Below are 23,662 nucleotides of genomic sequence, written 5' to 3'. Positions count from 1 at the left end.
TTTGGGTGAAGCAAAGGATCTCTCTGAATTACTGAACTGAATTGGTTTTCCTTTACAGTAAAGATTCTCGTCCAAGAAACTATAACTATCTTGAAAGAGGTTACCTTCACCCTCGCATGAAAAATCGATACTAGAAAATAAGAGACAACCCCAAAAAATTAATTTGCCCTCTAGAAAACTAAAATCAATAGTGCAGGAGCGACTTAAACCTACCCCCCTTTCCTCCTTCCCTATTAGTCCCATTGACTATCTACAGGCATAACCATTTTCTTACGCTTTTCAGAAAAGCTTTATTATTTAAACATTTTTGTATTGTTGCTTGCAAATAAGAATTTAAAACGAATCAAGTTATTTTGTCTTTTTTTGGATTTCGGGATTTTTTTAAAAGATATCCAACTAATTGAGTTGTAATTTTTGGGAACCTTTAAACATGGATTACATGCTAATTTTTAATACACTTTTGACAAAATTTTACACAAATTAAAGCCGGAAGCTAACCATATGAACCTAGCGACTGCTGACCATATCTATTTATTAGTAAGAAAAAAATATATTGAAATAAAATATTTGTTTGTAAACGCGAAGCTGTAACGTTAGGCTGATTCTATGACAGATGTTTTAATTTACAATAGTTTCACGACCTTATTAATCTATGTGTACATACATTCTTTTATTATTTTGTAGTAGAATATTAGGATTTATTTGCCATTTTAGTATGTCGAGTCATAAGCGTAATACTAATTAAAATTAAATAATAATTAACACCAGAGGTGAAAGTTTTTTTTCATTTTGTGAAAATTTGAATTCAGCTTCGTAATTTTGCGTGAGTATGCGTGATATATGGTGTGGGCCGCCGCGCTATATACTATGCACTTGCTTTGCCGTAAAATCATCACTCTCGTTTTCACTCACATCCAGTTGGTGTTATATTGTCGTAGTGTGAGGATGATTGGTTGGTGGCGAGGTGTCTACCTCGTGTACGGAGCTCTTGTGCTGGTTCAAGTGTGTGCAGACAAGAAACATGATTATCTTCAACCATACAAATTTGTAAAGCCTCTAGATGATCTCAGCCTTTTCGCCGCAGCTCATACTGCAGAAAAGACTGCTGATGACACAGAGATGCTTGTGGCGGCTGAATCTCGGCTGGGCAAACCTGCTCCCACAAAAAAAGACGAGGAGGCAGCGGATAATGAGGCGGAGGAGGGGACGGCTGAGCCGGAACCCGAGCCAGAATCAGAGCCGGAGCCGACAAAGTATCAAAATGCCAACCGCCGCGGCGAACTCGATCTTGAAGATGAAATATTTGACGATGACACGCTCAGCCTTGGTCACGGCCAGGGTGAACAGATAGACCGTATGTCCAACCACCAGACAGAGATATTTGTGGACGATGTTGCGGAGGCCAGAAAACTTGTGCGCCTTCCCCCCAGACCCGGAGATGAATATTACTATTACTATGACGATGAATATTATTATGATGACTATCTACCCAACCTGCCACTAGCTCCCCCAGCCGCCCCGCCCAAGCAGGAGAAAAAGCGCAAGGACCCCAACAGGCCAAGACAAAATCTGCGCCCACCAGCACCCAGGCCATCATCATTTGAAGAAAAGCCTCGGACACCAACAAAACAGGCATCAATCAGCAAACCCAAAGTCGAGAGTAAAAAGTCGGAAGCACCCAAACGTGGAAGCTTCTCGCGGCGGCCACAGCGTCCCAGATTTGACAACACCAGGCGTCAGTACAGCATACAGTCAACCATCAACAGATTAAAGGGGTTGAAGGACAATCCCATTCAGCGCAAGGGTAAGCCCTCCATCTCCCTGCCCAATCCTTGGAGGGAATTGAAGCTGCCCCCCCTACCAGAGCTCTCCCTACCCAAGTAAGATTTTTTATTATCAATTGCTGTGTTCGTGATGTGTGTGTGTAATTTACTATGGGTGTGTTTTGAAACCTACAAAAACACACCGAAAAAGCAAAATGCTCATTTTTAAATGTATGACATGAAAATCCTTAAAATTAACAGTGAAATGCAACCGATTGGAAGTAGTTAATTTTTTATTATTATTTTGATCTTAAATTGTGTTATATATGTTTGCGTCCTTGTTTATGAGGTAAAGCACACAAATTTAGCTATAAACTTTTACTATGGAAAAAGAGGGGGGGGGGGCATCAGGATTATGTTGCACAGTGTGGGAATTTTAATTATTACATAAATAGCAGGTGTTACATCACGCACGCAGAAAATGTCATTTCTGCAAATTTAAATGTTTTACATATTCTAAAAAGATACAATAGCTAATGTTTAATATCACAATTATTGTGAGCAATAGGTATTTTTACTTTAAAGCATTAAATAGCATGTTAATCGTTATTATATTATATGTAAAAATTGTATTTCTTATGCGGACATATATGAACACTACTTCTTGGTGTATAGACCAAGTCCTACATAATATTATTACTCTTGTAACCCTTTAGGATATCATAATTTCTCTTGGTGGTGGTGGTGGTGGCTACATTCTTAAGCTAGTCAAACTGGCCCTTCTTAAAATGCAGGAATAAGGTTTATAGCTAGTCAATTTGAATTATTCTATATTGTGATAATTTTCTTCATTTTTAGAAGTCTAGTCAATTTGGACCATTTTAAAGTACAGATTTTTTTCCTTCTACATGGCCATTTCATTATAGGACTATTCCACGGGAACGTCAATTTACTTATCTGAAGACAACTGTCTTTTCAATAACCTAGACCAATTATTTTACCAGGATCTATTATTTATGAAATACTTCAAATATTTTTTTCATTTTAGAAAATCAGACAAAAGTAAAGAAACTGTTTTGGAGTAATAAACAGCTTCACTAAAAAATAGACCAGTTTTAAATGTTTAATTGGATATAAACGCAGACATAATAACATTCTTGATTAATTAAATAACAAAGAAGTAGTAGACACCAAATGTACGAGCTTAAACATATAACATATTTAAAGGAATGTCTAAGTCTATAAACTTTCAGCTAAAATTAATATTTTAGACAATTATTTTTTAACTAAATAGTTAGCTATTTTTATCTTATTATCATGGGTAATAGATGAGCTACTAAAAAATCTTTAGTAATGTTTTTGGTTTTTTTCCCCGCTAAAATTTCATAGATTTACATAGATTCCAGGATGGTTTCAGGCTGATTCATTTTAAATCTAAGCCTTGCAATGGTTATTTTAGTGTTCTCCTTCAATTAGATGCAAGATAAGCAGCCGCCATTACTTAAAGGAAGAACACCTAATAATTCTAATTTTCTTATAACATTTTTTTCTGATAAAATTGTTGTTAAACTACTCAGAGATTTTGTATGCCATCATTTAGTGAAGAATATGAATGGAACACTGTATCATTAAGTTGGTCTACCACTACTAAGATAATGAATATTTTATTACTTGGATCTTACTCAAGATTTCCATGTTCTCTAATTAAGTGAAGCTCGCTGCGGGCTAAAAGGGCGATACCTCCCATCTTCCATTGTACCCTATCATCTTCCCTTCTCTGAATGAACGAACTGACCAATAAGCGAGTTTCATGTTAGCAACCTAAATTTTCCCCTATCATAATACCCAAATTTAGTTAAGCTGTTTTTTTTACTTAGAAGTTATAGTGACTTTTTATTTGTCTCTTTGTCTATAAAACGAATTTGAATCTTTAAACTTTATAGGGCAATGTGAGTTTTATGCGCAACTCATATTTCACACACTCTTCCGGACAAAGTTTGTGGGATCAAAAGGTCTTCTATCTCACATTCATTCAGTCCCAACATTTAGAGAATAACTAATTATCTACTAGAGTAAATCTAAATCGACGCACAAACCCCACTGCCATATGGCACAAATATTTTCTTTGTAAGATTTTCTAAAACTTTAATATTCTCATTGTTACTTTTATATGTTAAAAATTCTAGTTAACAGTACACTTATAAGAAAATCCCATACTTTGATAGATATATAAAATAGCTTAAAACCACCATGTCAAAGAGGTCTCATATGAGTCGCCTCTGAAAAGATCAACCCAATAAGGCCTGCTAATTTCAAAATATTATGCTCCAAATAAAATATCCCAATATTTTTTAATTCTCTCCGTCGTTCAGTCCGTAATGCTAAGAAGGAAAATAATTTTCTCAGGTGCTATTTGACACATTATCTTTTTTTATGACAACTGAACATTTTTAACGTTATATAACTATTTGCGACGTGTGGTGGTTGCGGCTGCATTTGGTCTCAAACAAATGTGGCTCAGCATTTGTGGTTACAGATTTTTGACAGATTGGCTGCCGCGGTTATGGCTGCAATTTGTTCCAAAGATTTACGGGAGCATGTACCTTGCTAAATTTCGGACGATTACCTGCAAAAGATGCCCGTACCTGCTTTTACATATTTAACGTTTCGAATAATTGATATAGAATATACCTGGATATTATGACAGGGTAAAAATTGTCGTCTATTTAGGTTGCTAACATATTTAGTTCATAGAGGGGAGAAGATTGGGTAAAGGGGGTATCGTTATGTTAGACAGCTAGAAGTTTCACTTTATTAAGAGTACATGATAATCTGGTGTAACATCCAAGTAATAGTATATCCATTATTAAATGATCACTTTCCCCCAAATAAATGTGAACAAATAACATAATATAAACGCGCCATAATTGAAACATTTAGTATGAAATTATGCTACTTAGCCCTGTCATTATGTGTTAAGGGGTTATTTGGTTGATTGATGTTCTCAGCACTATGATTTATTATAACACAAACGAGCTAGTTATTTATTACATTTGAAATGTAAGAATAGTTATTTTTCGTATCGTATTATAAACGGCTTTCCGCGGTATAGAATGTACAATTATAAGATTAAAACTAGTTTTTTAGCCCCGTGGTGCCGAACGCACTGGATATAAAAACTGGTTTTTAATCTTATGATTGTACATTTCTATATTCGTAGAAAACTGGATATAATACGATGCTAGACATAGTTTTTTCGTATAGATGAGAACCGGTTCCTATCCACCGGATTCGAATGAATACGAGAAAAAGTCATGTACAAATATGTGTGATTTATTATAAAGACGATTTCGTCCAATTGTGGCCCAGTTGTTTGAAATCATAAGCTAAAATTGGAAGAATCATTTTAGTTCAAGCTTTAGAACATAAATGTACACGAAGGAAGAAACTTAAGTTTAACATGAATAAATTTAGAGAAAAATGTTAAAAATGAAAGAGAATGAAAATGTGCGCTGGGACCATATAAAAGTATTTTGCTCGCTATATCCGCATTAACATTTATTTTTTATATCAGAGTTTAGCTGGAGTTAGGTAATCCCGCGTAATATTTCTTTTTTACAATTGTTTCTATAATAAAATCGGGCAACCCTAACATTACCGAAAGACAGACAGAAGGACAGGCAGACACAAACAAGCATACAATAGTTTCGCTATAAAAAAATCAATGCATATTTTTTGGTTGTGGATTGTCTGAAAATATTTTGTACGTTGATAATTTTTATACTTCTTCATCTACTTATGGATGTTGTTATACTTGTTGAAATATATATTTATGTTCAGATTGAGCCCCAGTAAAAGCCCGTCTACTACAGCCGCCCCTAGTAAGAAGGTTGCCAAGCTTCCTGACTATTACTATGACGAGTACTACTATGACTATGAGCCTCTCCCACCTCCAAAATTCGAGAAAAATCGCAGAAATGGAAATACTAATTCTGCCGCTGGAGGTAAGGTTTTTCAAGTTTTTGATTTTGAAGAGCTCAACTAAGCCCAAAATTTCAACCCATTTGGATGCTTGGAAATTTTTGAAAAAGAATGGTTGCCATGTTTGGGTCAGTTTAAGACTTTCAGCTGATTTTAATGAGTGATTTACCTGAAGGCGGCTGCCGAGCCCTGATTTTTTGTCCTTTCATTTATGCTAGCGGCTGCAATATTTGGGACTTCTTGTCCCAAATAAATAAATTTAGAGACAAATTATTGCATGTCCAATATGAAACTATTTGTAAAATCTAAAAATTATTATTTTGAAGTAGTATGCTATTTATAATATTTATTAATTTAAGAAAAGAAAAAGTATTGAATTTTTGACCTTTGCTGAAATAGATGTAATGCAAATGAATATACTCGTTACCATATATGTCCTTGCATTTCTTAGAAATTTTGATTTCAGTTTTGGGTGGTGCAAACCCCTTGGCCCTGCTTGTAGCTCCGCTCGCCGGCATAGCACTATTGACCGCCGCAGCAGCTGTTGCCATCAACCCAGTGCTGGTGACAGTGTCACTGACAGGGAAGCGAAGGAAGAGGTCAGCTATGACTGAGGATAATGATGAGGACGCAGCTGCTGGCTATAATTTTGATGAAGGAATATCACCTGAACTGGAAGAGAAGATACATGAAATGCAGGTAAAATGCATATAATTGTTTAACATGAATGATAATGGATATAAAATATATGTGGTTATTATGACAGGTGAAATTTGTTAAAATCGATCTAATTTTTTTGGTCAGTTCGTTCGTAGAGTAGGAGAGAAGGGGAGGGGATGGGGTAAAGTGGGTGGATGGGGGTATCGTTATTTTTAAATTATTGTAGAACATAAATATACATCTGGTGTAAAATCCAAAGAATTATATATCCATTATACATTATATACATATGAATTCCAAAAAGCTTACATTTCTTTGTTCTTTTTGTTTATTTTTAGTCATATATGATAGAATTCAATAATTATAGTGACGAAATATATTGAAGATACAATTTAACAAAACAAAGATTTATCATAAGAAACCTTGAAAACCTGACTTATGAAGAAAATCTAAATGTGTACAGTGTACACTTTCTAACCAAGAATGTGATCAGATTGTTCTATATTGTACCAATTCAGGAATTAAGATCTGGTCTTTCTATATTTATTATTAAAATCTTTAATATAATTTTAAAATAAAATTTTTATTTAGGTTTTGGAGAAGTTTATGTCATCAATACCGGAAAATGTTAATTATCAGCATCAGGTTAGCATTTTTATTTTATTTCATACATATATAGTAAGGTGGGTACATACCTCCCCCCCCCCCCACAATGGAAAAACCAATCAATAGATTTAGAACATACGTAAAATTTAAGAAAGGGGAAAATGTTCGTCAACTTAGGTTGCTATTTCCAGTGCCATTCATTGGTCAGTTCGTTCGTCCAGTTGGAAGGGAAAGGATGGGGGATCGTTATTTCAGCTCGCTACAATGTTCACGTTAAATAATAAAAATTAAATCCATGAGACAAATTGTATTTGTGCTAAGCTGAAAAAATTCTTGAATTAAACCAAATTACCTTTTCCCTGCAGCGCTCTTTCTATAATATAACCTAACTTAATTCATGTTTCTTTTCAAAACATCAGCGAAAAATGAGTAAATATTAATTGTAAAGAGTTTTTAAACAAACTACAAAAATAAGCATATTATCTTAAATTTCAACTTACCTTTTCATATTTCCCCTCAAACTTCTCAAGCAGCCTCCTCTCCTTATTTCTCTTTTTGTTACTTTGTCCAGTGTAGACAATGACGGAATAAATTTTTAACAGTAGAGACATAGCCAATACTTTTCTTTTTATATATTTATGCTTTTAAAGCATTTTTGAAAAGTTATTATTGATTATTAAATCAAAAGAAGCATATCTTTTTATTTTATGTTTAGATTACTAATATTTTTATTCTCCATGACATTTATATTAAAGATGGTTTTACTTTGTTAAAACTAAAATACAATATTACTTTATGAAACAAATATCTTCTAAACCTATTGCATTAAAAGATATCTTTATATTTTTCTCTCTATTATAAACATATTTCTATCGTTGCCCAAACTATTGTCTCTTACTATGTTTAACTTTTGCAGAAGCTTCTCAATATACAAATTTACAAAGTACAATGAATAATAGATATAGAGCGGTTAGTGTGTTTTGTTTGTATGTCCATAAGATCTCATAAACGGCTTGGCATATCTGTCTATAATGTTTAAAAAGAATATATGATTAGGTTTTAAGCTATTTTGGTCGGAGGAAAATGAACCTTAAGATATATTCCCATAAATGAAATATTTTATAACAAATATGTCTTCTCATAGGTCCTCGCCAGGTTTATAACTATTTTGGGGGTACCCCCTCTCTCCCAACAGAAATCGCACCTAGAAATAAATCCCCCCTCCAAATTACTTTATTGAATATTTTTTTTAAAATTAAAAATGAGTGGAGTTTGGCTCCCCACCCTCCACTTCAAGTGTCCTTAGAGGCCTCTAGGGGCATATCTAGTAGATTATAAAGTAATTTAAAAGTGTAACCGCATAGAAACCAAATATTGACCTAAAAAATATAATCCAAATATTTACAAGGATAATAGTGTCTTAAACTAAAAGTAGAATTTGAAAGAATGCTCTACAACTTCATTATTAATCAAAATCGAATATTTGGAGAGGGGGACTCACCCCTTCCCCTCATCCCCCACAACATCTGCACATTGAGGACTGATAGGGGCATAACAGCTAAAAGCTAAAAATTTTGAAAACTATTTGAACTATTTGTGTTTACTAAATTATTTACATTCTTTAGACTGCGTAAAGACTGCAGACCTTATAGAGACTGCTTTCCAGTATAGTTATATACTAGTGTATGAATAACCGTCAGGCTGTTAGATTAAAATAAGGACATATTATAGAGTAGATGTGCGGCCATAAAAACTAGATTCTTTATGATCTTAATCCTTGGAATCCTTGTAAACTTTGCCAGGATATTTTTACTTAGAGGTGATGCATCAAACAAAACTTTTATTTTCCCCACCAACACTACCCTCGCCCCTCAAAAAAAAAGGGAACAGGGAGGTTGGTATTTGAGGAGTGGATGAAACCTGCGGATGCACTAATTTATCTACCCATGTATATTTTCAATTAAGATGCAAAATTTAGCATAATTACATTTTTTTATTATTTAATTTTTACCTAAAAAAATGGCGCGCACTAAAGAGTGCAAAGAAAAACAAGGACTATTATGGCATTGGCCAATAGTAGCTAAAATAGACAGACAGGCACGAAAACTTATACAATATCTTATCCTATTATATAAAGTAGATTTAAAAACTACTGAACCAATTGAGTTCTCCATTTTATAGAAGCTTCTTATAGGTCCCTGGGTGGTTTCAGGTTATTAATTAATATATCTAAGTTTGGTTTTAGGCTATTGTGTCAAACATGTAGAAACATTTCTACTATTTATTTATAATGTCCGCAAGTCTTCTGGTAAAGCTTAAGTTATCACAGATAACTGTCTAGAAAAGTAAAAATTAAAGATAATTCAAAATCATGGATATCCCCATTTTTGTTTTAATATTTTGTACAGAATTATTCAGAATAAAATACATCTGTACTTAAATTTAAGATAATTTTTTCTTGATAAATTTGTAGTCCTTGGCTGGTAAGCAGAATAGCTTTATCAAGTAATATAATTATTTGGCATATTTCCGCTAGTTGATTAGTGCACCACAAACTGTCCCCCCCCCCCCCAGGCACCTAAATGTTAGATTTTTAAAAATATTTGTATTCGGTACCATGTAGGACTTTCATGAACATGGCTTAAAGTAAAATAAATATCCTACGTACTATTAAAAAAAAATTTAAGGGAGGGGGGTGGTTACAGCTGATCAGCTGACGATTTGTTGGATGTTTGCAATCATTTGTTTGACCTCGGAAACTTGACTCGTATATGGTATGGAAATCAGTGGACCAAGATATAATAAATCTTGTTTAACTTACACGTGGGAAAACAAATATTTTGATCAATCTATTATCTTCCTTATATCTTCATTTTATTTAATATATTATTATTATTTTTCATAAAAATACACGAATAAGCATTACAAAACTTGAGAAATTATTCATTTTTACTAACAAAAAATTAGACATGATATTGTTATTATCATTAACATCGTCTACGCCCCTTGGCCTCGTGGGGTGGTGGGGAGTGAGGTCAAACACCTCCAACTTTCCATTTTTGTTGTAAAAAGAAAATTTTAACATTTCTTTTTAATGGGTTTTTCTTAATGGTTGGTTTACCCTCCCATAAAGAAGTTATAAACATTCCTAGGACCTATGAGAATCTTTGCTGTGAAGGTGAACCATTGGTACACTCAGAAAGACTGACACCGATCCTGTTACTTTTATATAAGGATAACTATAAATTGTGTTTTTGTTACCTAAAATCTATAATATTATTACATTGTATTTTTAGAAGGAAAAACCGTTGTAGAAAAGTTATCCTATTTTCCAAATCCCCCCCCCCCCCCTACTAAAATAATATTTAATCCTATTTTTTTGGTTCAACCAATTTAACCAAAAACAAACAGACAGATATTTTTTAAAACATAGGAAGGGTTTACAAATAAGGATAATAAGAAATTTCGCTGTTTTAAAAAAGGACAATATAATTCAGTAAAAATCAGTAAATAAATATTGATGAATTGGGGGAAAGAGAAAAAATTAAGGACAGGCGGACAGATAAACAACTCCACTTGTAGAGTAGCTTCTTAAATTTATTTTTGAACATTATGTAGATGTAGTAATAAGGTATCGTTGAATTTCTAAAGATTATTGTGCAATCATTCCAAGTAGTCTGATTATAACGATACATAACAGAGATCTAAAGGGATAAGATCATGGCCGATAAATTGACGTACATACCCAATGATGATACACAAAATTACCTCATCTCTATATTACAATTAGTGGTTGAAACGTGTGGACACTAAAATTAATAAACCAACCAATCAAATTAAATAAAAATTCCCAAATAGTCAAGAAATAAGAAAATGTTATTATTAAACTTTGGGGACTAAAGTAATGTACAATATATTGTCCCTTACCTCCCTGGATACATTATCAATTCAAATTGAATGTGTCGATAATATAATAAATAGGATTAGAATAAATAATGACTGTAAATAAATTTTAGCCAAGAGTTAATGATCTGTGTAAAAATACATTGATTGTAAAGTTTCCAAACGTTGTACAATGTACATTTTATACTTATGTTAAATACCATAATTAAATTCTGTACGCCAAAAGTTAAAATTGTCATATTAACTGATTTGAAATTAAGGAAAAATGAAACAAAATTAATTTTAGCTTAAAGTTATCCTTAGTTGCTTCGATCCTAGCCTCTAGGGGAGGGCAAGGTAGGCAAGGAAAATAGCTTATAACCACCCCAAGACTTTTATAAAGCGTCCCTGAAAAGTAAATCCAAATTTAACCAGCATTTTCAAGATCTTAAGCTTCAGACAAAAAAAACTTATTACCTTTCATCACAGGATATGTAAAGCAGTATACGTTTTTGTCTAAAGCTAAATATCTCAAAAATTTCTGGTCTGAATGGGTCATACTTTTTAAGGAAGATTTATAAACATTATTCACAGTTATAAATCTATCTCAACCATAATATTTAAATTAGTATCTACTGCTGCTCCATTAAGAAATATATCTCAAAGTAAAAATCTTTATTATCAATCGCATCTCTTGCAGAAGTGAATCAAGCCATATTAGCTTGGTTAATTTATATTTTTAAAAATCTTGGGGATGGATCAAGCTATTTTCTTGACCTCCTCCTGGATGCTAGGGGCAAAGGAACCAGTAACTATTAAGCCAAGTTCATATTTTGTTTCCAATATTAAAAAGTTTGAAACGAAAACCACTTGATATGCAAGGCAACGCATTCTTCTTGAAATGAATAATTACTTCTAAAAATTGTAGCTGACTAAAACAATGACCCAATCCCCTCCTCTCCTACTGAATGAACTGAATAAATGATGTCCATGTTAGCAACCTAAATGAACGACAATTTTTCCCTGTCATAATATCCACTATATTGTATATATTTATGTCATAGCGATAGATCAATGTTAGGTAAGTTAAACTAAAATAAATAAAAGTGATTTCTTAGATATAAAAGCCTGAAACACGGAGACGCAAAGCCAGCATAAAAAAGCATCGCCGTACAAAGCTTCTTTTCTATGGTGGGTGTGATTTTAACCCTCCTGAATTCAAAGTCCCCCCAGGGAAGGGTGGGGTCGGTTTGTCCATAAATGCCCCCAAAGAACTCACAGCCAAAGATTAAAACCAAGTTACGTACTTTAAATAATACTTATGAAATAATCAAAATTAAAAATTAATTCTTTTAAACATATTTTATGGCAAAACTAGAGCATATATTTACTAAAGAAAAAGAAATTTTTGAATTAATTGTATAATTTCACACATAAAGTAAAAAAAATGTTGTAAGAGAGAAAATTTAATATCCCATTGGTTAAAGGTTTAAAATGTGGGACCAAAAAGTGATTATTCAACTTTAATGCATCTTTATGCAAAAGTTAGCGAAGAGGGTAATTGTTATGACCAGAAAGATAGATAGATTCTTCTTGGCATCTGCTGCAGTAATGGATGTACAATATACGTGGATATTATGACAGGAGAAATAAAATCGTCATTTTAGATTGCTGTTTTCCCCCCTTACATTTATTGGTCAGTTCGGTTATCCAGTAGGAAGGAAGGGATGTATTATATGTATCGTTATTTTAGCATCACTTTGTCACAGTACATGAAAATCTGGTGCAACATCCAAGTTATAATATATCGATTTGTTCAGTTTGCGGGGAAATTTTGATGGAGACAAACATTTTAAAATAAGTAAAGAAAGTTAAAGGCTGCTTGCGGCCAAACGGCTGAACATACATGTTATGTACAAACATAGTAATAACATAGTCAAAAATGCATGCACAGTTTCATATGGAGAAGAAACATATTTTACACGCGTTTTATCTAGCCAGACGCACCCTCTGTAACACAGGGTCTTGGCACTCCAGATTTTTTGTAGGCTTCCTTGAGTCAGCTATTTAAGCCGTTTTGCCGCAAGCAGCCCTTTTGTTTGTTTAAAAATGATCGATTCTAGCAACATTTTAGGGTAAATGTACCAGATCTAATTTTTGTAGAGACACAAATAAAGTTATTTGACAGTTAAACATATTAAGATAACTAAAAGATAAAAGTTAAAGCACATATATTTTTGCATCTGGAACTCTATAATCACTTATCACAAAAATTTATTCTTCAATCGCTCTGGAAAAACAGCTCGAAATATAAACCTGCGGTTGCCAGGCTCTGATTGTATCTTCGTAACTTTTATCTATTTAAAAGCTAAATAATTTATGTTAAGAATTTTGAATGGAATATCTTTCTTCTTCCGTATACCTATCCATGAACCCATGAACTAAACATAAATTTAACTAAAGTAACCATGCTTCTGTGGAAATAGAATAAGGATACTTAAAAGCATTTATAAAATTAGAGAGAGTTAAAACAATGGTAAATTAATCATACCAATTACAAGCTTAAAAGCAGTTTTGTTAGCCCCATCAATTAACTGTTATTAATTTCATAATTTTATATTATTGTTCGTGGAAAATTGTCCGTAACACGATGCAATATATGCTTTTTCATTATGGTTGAGAACTGGTTCTAGTCCAGCCTTTATTAAACGGTTTCGATTCCATACTGGAAAAGAACAGCTTATTTTCCAAATAACTTTTTTTAGAGTAATGATTAAAATAGAGAAAATGTAAAAAAGTAAATTTAAAATAAACCTGTACTGAAGAATTTTATCCTTATCAAGTTATCACTTTATTAAAACTAGAGAGGTTATTAAATTTGACAACCTATAGTCACTTTAGTTTACATCATATAACATTGAGGTTTTCAAACTTTGTTTATAAAATTTAGATTTTAGAGAAGAAATATTTTATTTTAACATTAGAGATTGCAATTTTAGCGAAGCTACTCTATAATTCACTTTGTCCGTCCGTCAGTCCGTCAGTCAGTCCGTCAGTCCGTCCGTCAGTCCGTAACGCTATGGGGGAAATGGGATTTACTCAGCTCTTATAAAAGATAGAATGCTGAAATTTTTTGACAACATTCCCATCAATAAGGAGCACAATTAAGTATAAAACATCGTTGGCGGTAGGACCGCTTTTTAGCAGGTTTTAGGCTATTTTTGTATTTTTCACATTTTTCTCAATATCTTCTGTGTTTATGGTGCGATTTTCAAAATTTTTTCAATTATAGGTATCTAAATTGAATTTTCAGTCCTTTTAAGAAAACAACTATGACGGTCAGACTGTCTTTCAGCAGGTTTTAGGCTATTTTTTATATTTTTTCACATTTTTCTCCATATCTTTGGTGTTTATGGTACGATTTCCAAAATTTTTTCAGTTATACATATCAAAATTAAATTTCCTGTTGTTTAAAGAAAACAACCATGACAGTCAGGCTACCTTTTTGCCGGTTTTTGGCTATTTTTAAATTTTTCCATATCTTTGATGTATATAGTCCAATTTTCCAAATTTTTTTAAGTTAAGGATTTAAAACTTAAATTTCAATTAATTATCAATATCAATATCAATTAATAAATACACTTTAAATCTACTTGAACGTAATGCCATATATGATTTTATTTTTGTGCTTCGCTACTTATGGATGTTGTCATCCTTGTTTAATTATATTTCACAACTGTGCTTTTTAGTTACACGTCGAACTCTTCTCCTTTTCGATAATTAGCGCTCGCTTGTTTTTTTGAAATGAAATTGTACTCCAGTAAAGCTTCGAAACCGATTGATATCCCCTGGTTCTCAGCCACAATGAAAGAAACATGTATAGTATCGTATAACAGACAATTTTACACAATTATTGAAATAAAAATCATAAAATTAATTTCTGGTTTATCAGCCCGGGGAGAACAAAACTGGTTTAAATCTTTATTTAATGTCCACTGAAAGCTGTCTATAATACGATGTGATAAATAACCATTAAAAGTCAATAAAAATTAGAATATGAATATCATAATATCCCTGACATATAAAGCTGTCTATATCCAACATTATATTATGCATCTACTTCAAGACATTAAGGTATAAGGAATAAAGTTAATCAATCCCAATTCTGCCGAAAGAATTGCTCAAAACCATTTTTAAATTGAACAAGAACCTTTTTCTCAACTAAAATTCAGAAAAATATCGTATGGAAGTGGGGTGGGAGGAAATTTTTCCCCATTGTCATATCCTTATAACCTTGCTTTACTTGTCTCTTGTTCTCCATCTCGAAGAAGAGTAACCCCCTGCCCCCCCCCCCATCCCCATGCAAATAATTCAATTTCTGTACAGCCAAAATTTGTGTCCTATATATTTTGTGCATTACAGCTAGGCCCTTGGCTTACATTTAATTCATTCAAAATATTCACATCTTTTAGTCAAATAGACTTTTTTTACCTCGAATTAAATTACTTAAATTAAAGGCAAAGGTGTTTAGACAGTGGGGTGAATTATTTTTCTATCTAATCGTATTTTAGAACGCTTTCCGTTGTTATTAAAATGAAGAATTGTCTTATTAAAACCAGTTTTGGAATCCACGAGGGACCGAAGACCCGTTCTAACAAAATTGGGATTAATTTTAGGATTTTTATTTCAATATTTAAGGAAAATTGTCGTTAATATGATGCTATACATGAGTTTTTTTTTTATTATTGCTGAGAACCGGAACTAACCCGGTGGATATTAATTGGTTTCAAATAAATATACATGTCTAAGTTTTCTTAGACCCCTAGGTTTGTAGAAAATTTGTCTTTTGTTGGGGAAAATTTTAAGAACTATCATATTTTTTAGGTGCTATCAATGTATCTATCTTGTTCTGGTTATACAGGCTTGACCAACAAGTGTTTGGACCGCGTGGTGTGCGAGTATGCTGATTCTACGTCACAAATATCCCCCGAGGAGAGAGATGTTATATCAATGTAAGTTAATTTTTTAATATTTTGATTGTGGCTGCTCTATAATTTGCTCTATAATTTTCGATGCACATTTGGTTATAGTAACGTTATTTTTAAAGTATTTAAGTTAAACTGTAGAAAATTTTTCCACTATTTATAATTGAACAAATGGAGCACAAAACCATTGATATTTAGTTAAGATAAAAAGTCAATGTCAAATTTTTAAAAACGAAGCTTTTCTATAATTAGGGTCGGTCCGTCCGTACGTCCGTCCGTCCGTCCGTAACGGATAGCTTTTTTGTTAATTTAGGCAAGTTAGAATTGTCCTATCGATTTCAAATTTTGCATGGTGATTCCTTTAGTAGTTAGGTACGATTTAGAAAGCGTACCAACTCTATAATCATTACCATTATGTCGGTACGTCCATTTAAACATGTTGATTTTTTTACTTTTTTAACATCTGATTGATCTGATTTTTGGTATATTGATTCCTGGAACAACAAAGTATAATGTAATAAGCGAAGCAACTCTATAATCAAGTCCTAAAAATGTAAGTATGTCCATAAACATTATCCCAAATCAAGCATTTTTTTCCAATAAATTTACTTACAATTTTGCTTTGACCCTTATACATTTATATTATGATTATTCAGTTCTGACACTATACAAGTGTTAATGTCCGTTTGTCCTACCGTTTCAGTGCTTCGCTTTTATGGATGTTGTCATCCTTATTTTATTTGGTTTGGTTTTAATATACTTTTGAAATTAGTAGAACTTTAAAAAACATTAGATTAGCCATGGACCGATACGAGAATTTCTAAAAATTGTGTAGTGAACAGTATTACCATTTACGAGATCTTACTGGACACACATACATACACAAACATGCAAACATCCAGCTGATTTGTTAGGAGAAAAATGATTTATAAGAATCTCATGGATCTTAAGGGATAAGACAATGGATGAAAAATTGATAAATATCCCCAAAAAAACAAAAAAAAAACATCTTTATATAACAATTAATGTTGGAAATTTGGACATTGTTTGGTTTTACCAAGCAATCAAATTTTATCAAAAGTACCTAAAGTTTAATATTGTAATTTGCAGTTCACCGTCTCCTCCCGCCCTGTTAGAATCTATTTTTAATTTGAGTGGCAGACAATTATTGATTGCAAGTCATTTAATTTTATTTTTAATAGGTATCAATTATTATAAAAATTACATACATAAAAAAAATATTGTGGTCAAAGTTAAATGATTTGTTAGAAATAATTCAAGGTTAGCATTTTTTTTTCAAAAAAAAAGAAAAGAGAGATATCCATACAACAAAGTAACATGATCTCTGTGTGTGTGTCTGTATCGAAAGATCTCTCTAACTGCTGAACCGATATGGTTGTTCTTTACAATGGAGTTTCTCAAAGGTCCTGGGAAAGTTTATAATTATTTTATGGGAGGCTACCACGGCACCAACCTCACAAGATGAATCGTGCCTTAAAATAAAATTATTCTCCCCCAAAATTTTTTTCTTCAAATTTTTCTTTTAAACTTAAAAGTAGAATGGGGATGGGTAGATTTGCACACCCCTAATTTTTTTTACTTTTACTTTTTACAACTTAAATAAAAAAATGTGATAAATCGAATTCAACCACTCCCTTCCCCCCTTTTCAATTGCCATTATAAACCTCTAGGGGCGTAGAGAAGGAAAGTGTGAGAGAAATGTAAGAGAAGGAAATAGAGAAAGAGAGAGAGAAATAGAGATGCATAAATTGTCAAGTCATGCATCATTCTGTAACATTTGCTCACCAACATTTTTTTTAATTTTCGTCCTTGAATGCGGGAGAGAAAAATTCTAAGGAATCTGAAGGGATAAGACACTGGCCGATAATTTGATGTACATCCTCAATGATGATACAGAAAATTACACTTTCTGTAGATTACAATAAATGGTTGAAACGTTTGGACACTCAACTAAATAAAACATCCATTAAAAATTAATTGAGAGTCCTCAAAGTTGTTAAGGTAACAAATAAGAATGTTTTTATAAAACTTTGGGGACTAGTAAATTAAACAGCCCATTGTTCCCTCCCTCCCTAAAAAATCCAGCTTCACCAGTTGAGGATGAGATACAAAAGTTTTAAATCTGTAAATTAAAAATGGACCTAATTTTTTTATATCCACGTTATCTTATTAGTTGGTCCAAAAACTTTGGGTACTTGCATTGAATTTTGATAGGTTTGTAGTGTTTAAACATTTCAACCGATAATTTAACCAACAAATAGGGTCAAGGACGTCCAAGCTTTTTATTTTGAGGGTAATCACACCCCTTTATCCTCCCCCCTCCCCTCCCTGGAACGGTGATTTTATTTATCATCAAAAGGAATGAATATAAATTTATTATCTATTGTCATATCACTTTAGATCCATGTTTAGTTATTTACTATTTGTACCTAACTAGCGGCTGAAACCCTAGCATCTAGTGGGTCTCTATTGGCAGAAGTAGGAAAGAGCAAACATAAGACAAAACAAATACCAAGACTCAAAATTAAAAGAATATAATAGCCTAAAACTATCCAGGGACTGGGCCGGGCAGATATGAAATATATCATTTCATTTTTCCCTTCTCTTTAGATCTAATTTCATCTTAACATAAATGCATTTTAAAATAATTTATCAAACTGATTCGCCACTTACGGACAAAATCATCTTTGTTACTACTCTGAAAGTAGATTTAATCCAGGGCTCAGGGTCGTACCTAAGCCTCAAATTAAAACCCGTTTTCATAGAGGGATTGCCACGGTTGCGTCAGGCTTACACTTTAAGCTGATTTTTTAAATTTTAAAAGGTTGATTTCCCTGAGGCTTACAGGCAGCTGACTCACCCTGAAATTTTAAACTGTTGACTTCTGATCTATATCTTAATATTATAAGCAACAAATAAAGTTTTGAACAAGGGTATTATGATGATATATTGGAAAGTACGATGGGCTCATGAAAGATTCATATTTAGCTTATTACCAACTAATTTCTTATTTTAATCTAACGTTGTGGTTATGGTTTATTGAAGTAAAAAATGTATCAAAGTTCAGTTGACTTGAAGCTAGATTTGTTAATCAAGTCAAGTTTCCTCGGAACAATGTAAAACTTATTTGATTATTTGCAGTACAACCCTAATATCGCCTTTTTCAACCCTTTGATCTTTAATAAATTTTTCTAACTTTTCAATAAATCATCCTTGAAACTTAAATGTTTGACCAGCTAATTCTACTTATTCTACAAATACAAAAATGTAAGCGACACAAGTTTTAGAATTTAGTTTGAGCTTTTCAGAAAGGACGATTTTTATAAAATATTTAGAGCAAAAATAATTCCCTTTAGATTTAATACTAATTCACTTCACGATAAAATTTATATGAACAATAATTATTACCTTAAATACAGGTATAGGTAAATGAAAAATAAATAAATCAGCCCTCTTATCCCGCACTTTTAAAATATGATAACGTTCTTTCTTTGTATTTGGAGGAAGATTAAAATATTATCCATTGACACATCATCCCTGTATCACTGAGGCATTTAGAAGATTAGTTTTTACCATGACTTCATTTAATTTTAGAGGTTGTCTAGTTCGCTGTGCGCACAATATCATCAGGGAGGAAGGGATGGGTATAGGACTTTTATTTATTTTTCCTTTCTTAATATGGTTTAAATGAAATCTTACCACTATCCTACCTCTTAAGAAAAATGAGTATGATAAAGAAGCTTTTTCAGCTGTGGAATTTGAATATGTTTTTTGTAAAATAATTCGAAGTGTTAGGTTTTACCCCTACTCCCTCACTATACAAAGCCCCCATAGGCTAGGTGTGCAATCCCTAGAAATTTAATAAAAGGAAATAAAAAAGAGACAATTGTATAAAAGAATCTATACAGCCCCATGATTACACCAAAACTTTAAGGATTAGGTAAAATAATAATAGTTGCCATAGCCTTTCCCCCCAAAACTAGAGATCCCTAATCTAAAGAATTCCTGTGTGCCTGGCAATATCTTTAGATAGTAAACTGTATCAACATTAAATGATTTGAAATTTTTGTTTAGTGTATTGTACAACATCATGACAAATGAGTTTGTAACTGAAGACTACAAGGACAGACTCAGAGACGCGGCTAAACAAGGAAGAAATAATGCGGGAAAATGCATGGTAAGATTTTTTAATTATCTAAATATTCATTTTATAGTTATTTAACAGAGCTGGATCTTTAAATCATTTTAGTGGTGAGCCAGATCGGGGTGAGCCAACTTTCCACCAATGAGAGCACAGCATTTTATGAAATGCCGTGCTGTGATTGGCTGAAATTCGGCGCACCCCGATCTGGCTCACCACTTAAATGATTTAAAGATCCAGCTCAGAACACCTGGTAAAAGTCTATTTTAATGATCGTCTTTTATAGCTAGATCTGGTATAACATCCAAGTATATAATGAATCCATTCATAGATCGTGACTCCTTTTCTCACAAAATCTAGTGAAATTGCTTTTAGACATTTTTTATTGGACCCTAAACCATTTTTTGTCAGACATGGCGCATGCATTGCTTTCTATTTTATTATTACTTGGATGTTACACCAGATTTTTGTGATATCTAATAAAGTGAAACTAACAGCGGGCTAAAATAACGATATCCCCCCCATCAACTTACATTCCCCATCCTCTCCCTTTCTACTAGATGAACGAACTGACAAATAAATGACCAATTTAAGACAATATTTTCCCTGTCATAATATCCACTTATATTCTACATCCATTCCGACAAAAGACAATAGTTGGAGATTTTTCAAAGCTTTAGTTTTCTAAACCTTGTTTAATAGTAGATAGTAGCGTCTACTATTGTGATATTTGTACAATGCGCATTAAACAATTCAAACAACCGAACATAAAATAATTCAATTTGTTAATATGATTGTTACAACTTATAACTAGGCAGCTGCTAATAAACAATAAACACCTTTGCAAAGAAGGTGTATCAACTTTTTTTTATAGCTAGCCGGTTCTTTTAGTAAGTAGTAGATGTAAAATTTTTCATAGAATTCAGATATGCAATTGGTTTTTTTGTAGACCTCTTATTTTTTAAGTAATTTAAGTTTAAAAAAAAAATTAAGTCGATTTTAAGGTACTAAAATGCAACAAAAAAAAGAAAGAAAATGGCCATTATGAACAAAAATAGTAAGATCTTTAATTTGACACCTTACTTTTTCAATTCTGTCAGGTAATTATTGAAAAAATCGATTTTTTTAAACCCACGAGAATAAAAACTTTGAACTTAATTTTATTATTTCACAGATAAAAAAATATGGGTTCATATATACCTTTAGAATCAGAAAAATATTACGAATTCATTGTAAGCAAAATTGAAAAAAAAAGTTTACAATATAGTATATAAACTAAAATAAAAGGAATTATATGAAAATATCATATTATATTGTACAGGCAACGTCTTAATTCTTGAATTGAGTATAAAAATGGGAAGGGGGTAAAGAGGGGGTAAAAAAGGGAAGACGATAGTGTTGCCTGAACAAAAAATACAATTGGCCATTTGTTTGATTTTTTATTTTTTTACTTATTTTCAATTTTGCTTACAATGGATTCGTAATACTTTTCTGATTCTAAAGGTATATATGAACCCATGTTTTTTATGTCTGTTTGAGAAAATATTTAGGTCTAAAGTTTTTATTAAACCGAGGTTAAAAAAATAGATTTTTTCAATAATTACTCAACAGAATTTTAAAAGTAAGGTGTCAAATTAAAGATCTTACTATTTTTGTTCTTACTGGCCATTTTCTTCTTTTATTTTGTTGCGTTTTAGTATCTTAAAACCGACTTAATTATTTTTTTAAAAAACTTAAATTACTTAAAAAATAAGAGGTCTACAAAAAAACCGATTGCATATCTGAATTCTATGAAAAATTTTACATCTACTACTTACTAAAAGAACCGGCTAGCTATAAAAAAAAGTTGATACACCTTCTTTAATGCGAATAGTGTTAAAATAATAAATCTAAGAGCAATTTTATGGCCGGAATTAAAAATTGGGCTTGTACTTTCCGGTAAAGATTGGAAATCTATACCTTTTTGTCACACAAATCCTCATAATTTGCTATGATTTAACCACTACTGATGTACAAAAACACCCTAAAAATAGAAAAGTACTGTTAAAACTGGATAAAGGATTGTTATTTTAGCCAGCATTTCACTTAATTAGAGTACATGATGATCTGGTATAAGATCCAAGTAATAATAAATCCATTGGAATAATACACGGCAACGTTGTTGAAAAGAGACTATCCAAGGAAATCTATTAGAAATCCATTATTATTTTAGGTGTACGAATGTGAAGAGCTTTCCAAAATATCAGAGAACTCTCTGTAGAGACCATCCTACTAGCTACTTAGTCATTATATTTAGTTTAATTTATCTGTATTATGAATCTCATTACCAAGTTGAATTGAGTGGTATTCTAGTAGTCATAAATCTTTTGGATCATGTAAAAAACACGAAGAAAACTTTTACAAATGTATCTGCCGCAAGCAGCCAGCGGGCTGGTCATTTATCTTTTTTTCACACATCGCTGCTCGCTTTCTGCGCATTACTTGTTGGACTTTAGATGCTGTTTATACCAATGTGCTGTACTTCAAGCCGTTTGGCTGATAAAAGTATACATTTGTCGATAAAAGACCATACTTCGTTTAATTGACTTGATCCAATCTTTCTTTACTTAACTTTTTCAAAAGATAATTTTGGTAAGTTTAATAATTGCATCCTTTTTACACTAATTACACATCGGATTATTTTTTGCAGTTGCTTTCAACTTTTTTTTTCAAAGTTCCTAATTATGATTAAGAAGTAATTGATTACCTTGCTTTTACATCAACACAATTCAGGGGTCATTATTCTCTCCGTTGATCAACTTTATTTCGAAATTAATAACGAATGTTTTTTTTTACTAAGAAACAAATTAAAAGCTATTTATCGCATCGTATTATTGTCAGCTTTCCTCGGATATTAAAATTAAAAATTAAAAGATCAAAACCATCAAAACTGGTATTGATTTTTATCTTTATTTTAAGATTCGTGGAAAATTGTCTGTAATACGATAATATAAAAGATTTTTCAGTATGGCGGAGAAACGGTGCTAATCCAGTGGATATTCATTGGTTTCGAGGCAATACTGAAAATAAAAACAAAATAAGATTTATCCAACCCCTTAAAAATCTAACTTAAATGAATAATAATATTTTGCATTTTCTACAGTTTTTTTCTCAGCATTTTATGCTTATCAACAATTTTCTAAAATTAGTCTTTGTTAAAGATTTAAAAAGGCTCATTTTGTTATGTCTAAGAAATCAGTACTTTTAAAATAAGATGACCTTGAGAGATTTTCTCCACAAGTTAAAGCAGAATTAAAGAGTTTAAAATCTAATTTCCCGACCACATTCGCACATATGTATGAATATAAATGAATATGTGTAGATTTAGAATTTACAGGGCTCGGCAGTCGCGCGTCAGCCGCGACTAAACCTCGAATTTAAATCTATTTGAATGTTTTTTTTATGGAAAAGAGGGATTGTCATATTTGGTTTAAGTTTATACTTCCAGCTGGTTAAATAAATTGGTTAAGGTTGATTTCACTAAGGCTAACAGGCTACTGATGCGCGGCTGCCGAGCCCTGGAATATATGTAGAATAAAAATTTCCCAGAGCTAAATCTATGAATAATGTGGATGGTTAGAAAT

General features: G+C 32.2%; 1 protein-coding gene across 1 annotated transcript; it reads left to right on the top strand.

Annotated features, from left to right (window-relative positions):
- The first annotated feature begins 912 nt into the window (after positions 1-912).
- Positions 913-23,291, top strand: LOC145317981 (uncharacterized). The gene is made up of 7 exons (XM_080159276.1): positions 913-1,880; positions 5,604-5,767; positions 6,211-6,443; positions 6,996-7,049; positions 15,777-15,904; positions 19,973-20,075; positions 22,252-23,291. Exons 1-7 carry the CDS (start codon positions 946-948, stop codon positions 22,297-22,299), a joined length of 1,665 nt encoding a protein of 554 aa, XP_080015402.1. The 5' UTR covers positions 913-945; the 3' UTR covers positions 22,300-23,291.
- The last annotated feature ends 371 nt before the right edge of the window (positions 23,292-23,662 follow it).

Source organism: Acartia tonsa, chromosome 4 (genome assembly GCF_053477335.1).
Source record: "Acartia tonsa isolate MP-2025a chromosome 4, ASM5347733v1, whole genome shotgun sequence".
NCBI classification, from domain to species: domain Eukaryota; kingdom Metazoa; phylum Arthropoda; class Copepoda; order Calanoida; family Acartiidae; genus Acartia; species Acartia tonsa.
The sequence above is the reverse complement of the archived record's forward strand: the minus strand, read 5'-3'. Positions and strand labels throughout refer to the sequence as shown.

What these genes read in the sequence shown, in the direction of transcription:
- LOC145317981 (XM_080159276.1), top strand. Translation starts at nt 946, where the DNA reads ATGATTGGTTGGTGGCGAGGTGTCTACCTCGTGTACGGAGCTCTTGTG. An exon ending in CCAGAGCTCTCCCTACCCAA is followed by an intron (nt 1,881 to 5,603) that starts GTAAGATTTTTT and finishes ATTTATGTTCAG; the next exon opens with ATTGAGCCCCAGTAAAAGCC. An exon ending in ATGTTAATTATCAGCATCAG is followed by an intron (nt 7,050 to 15,776) that starts GTTAGCATTTTT and finishes CATATTTTTTAG; the next exon opens with GTGCTATCAATGTATCTATC.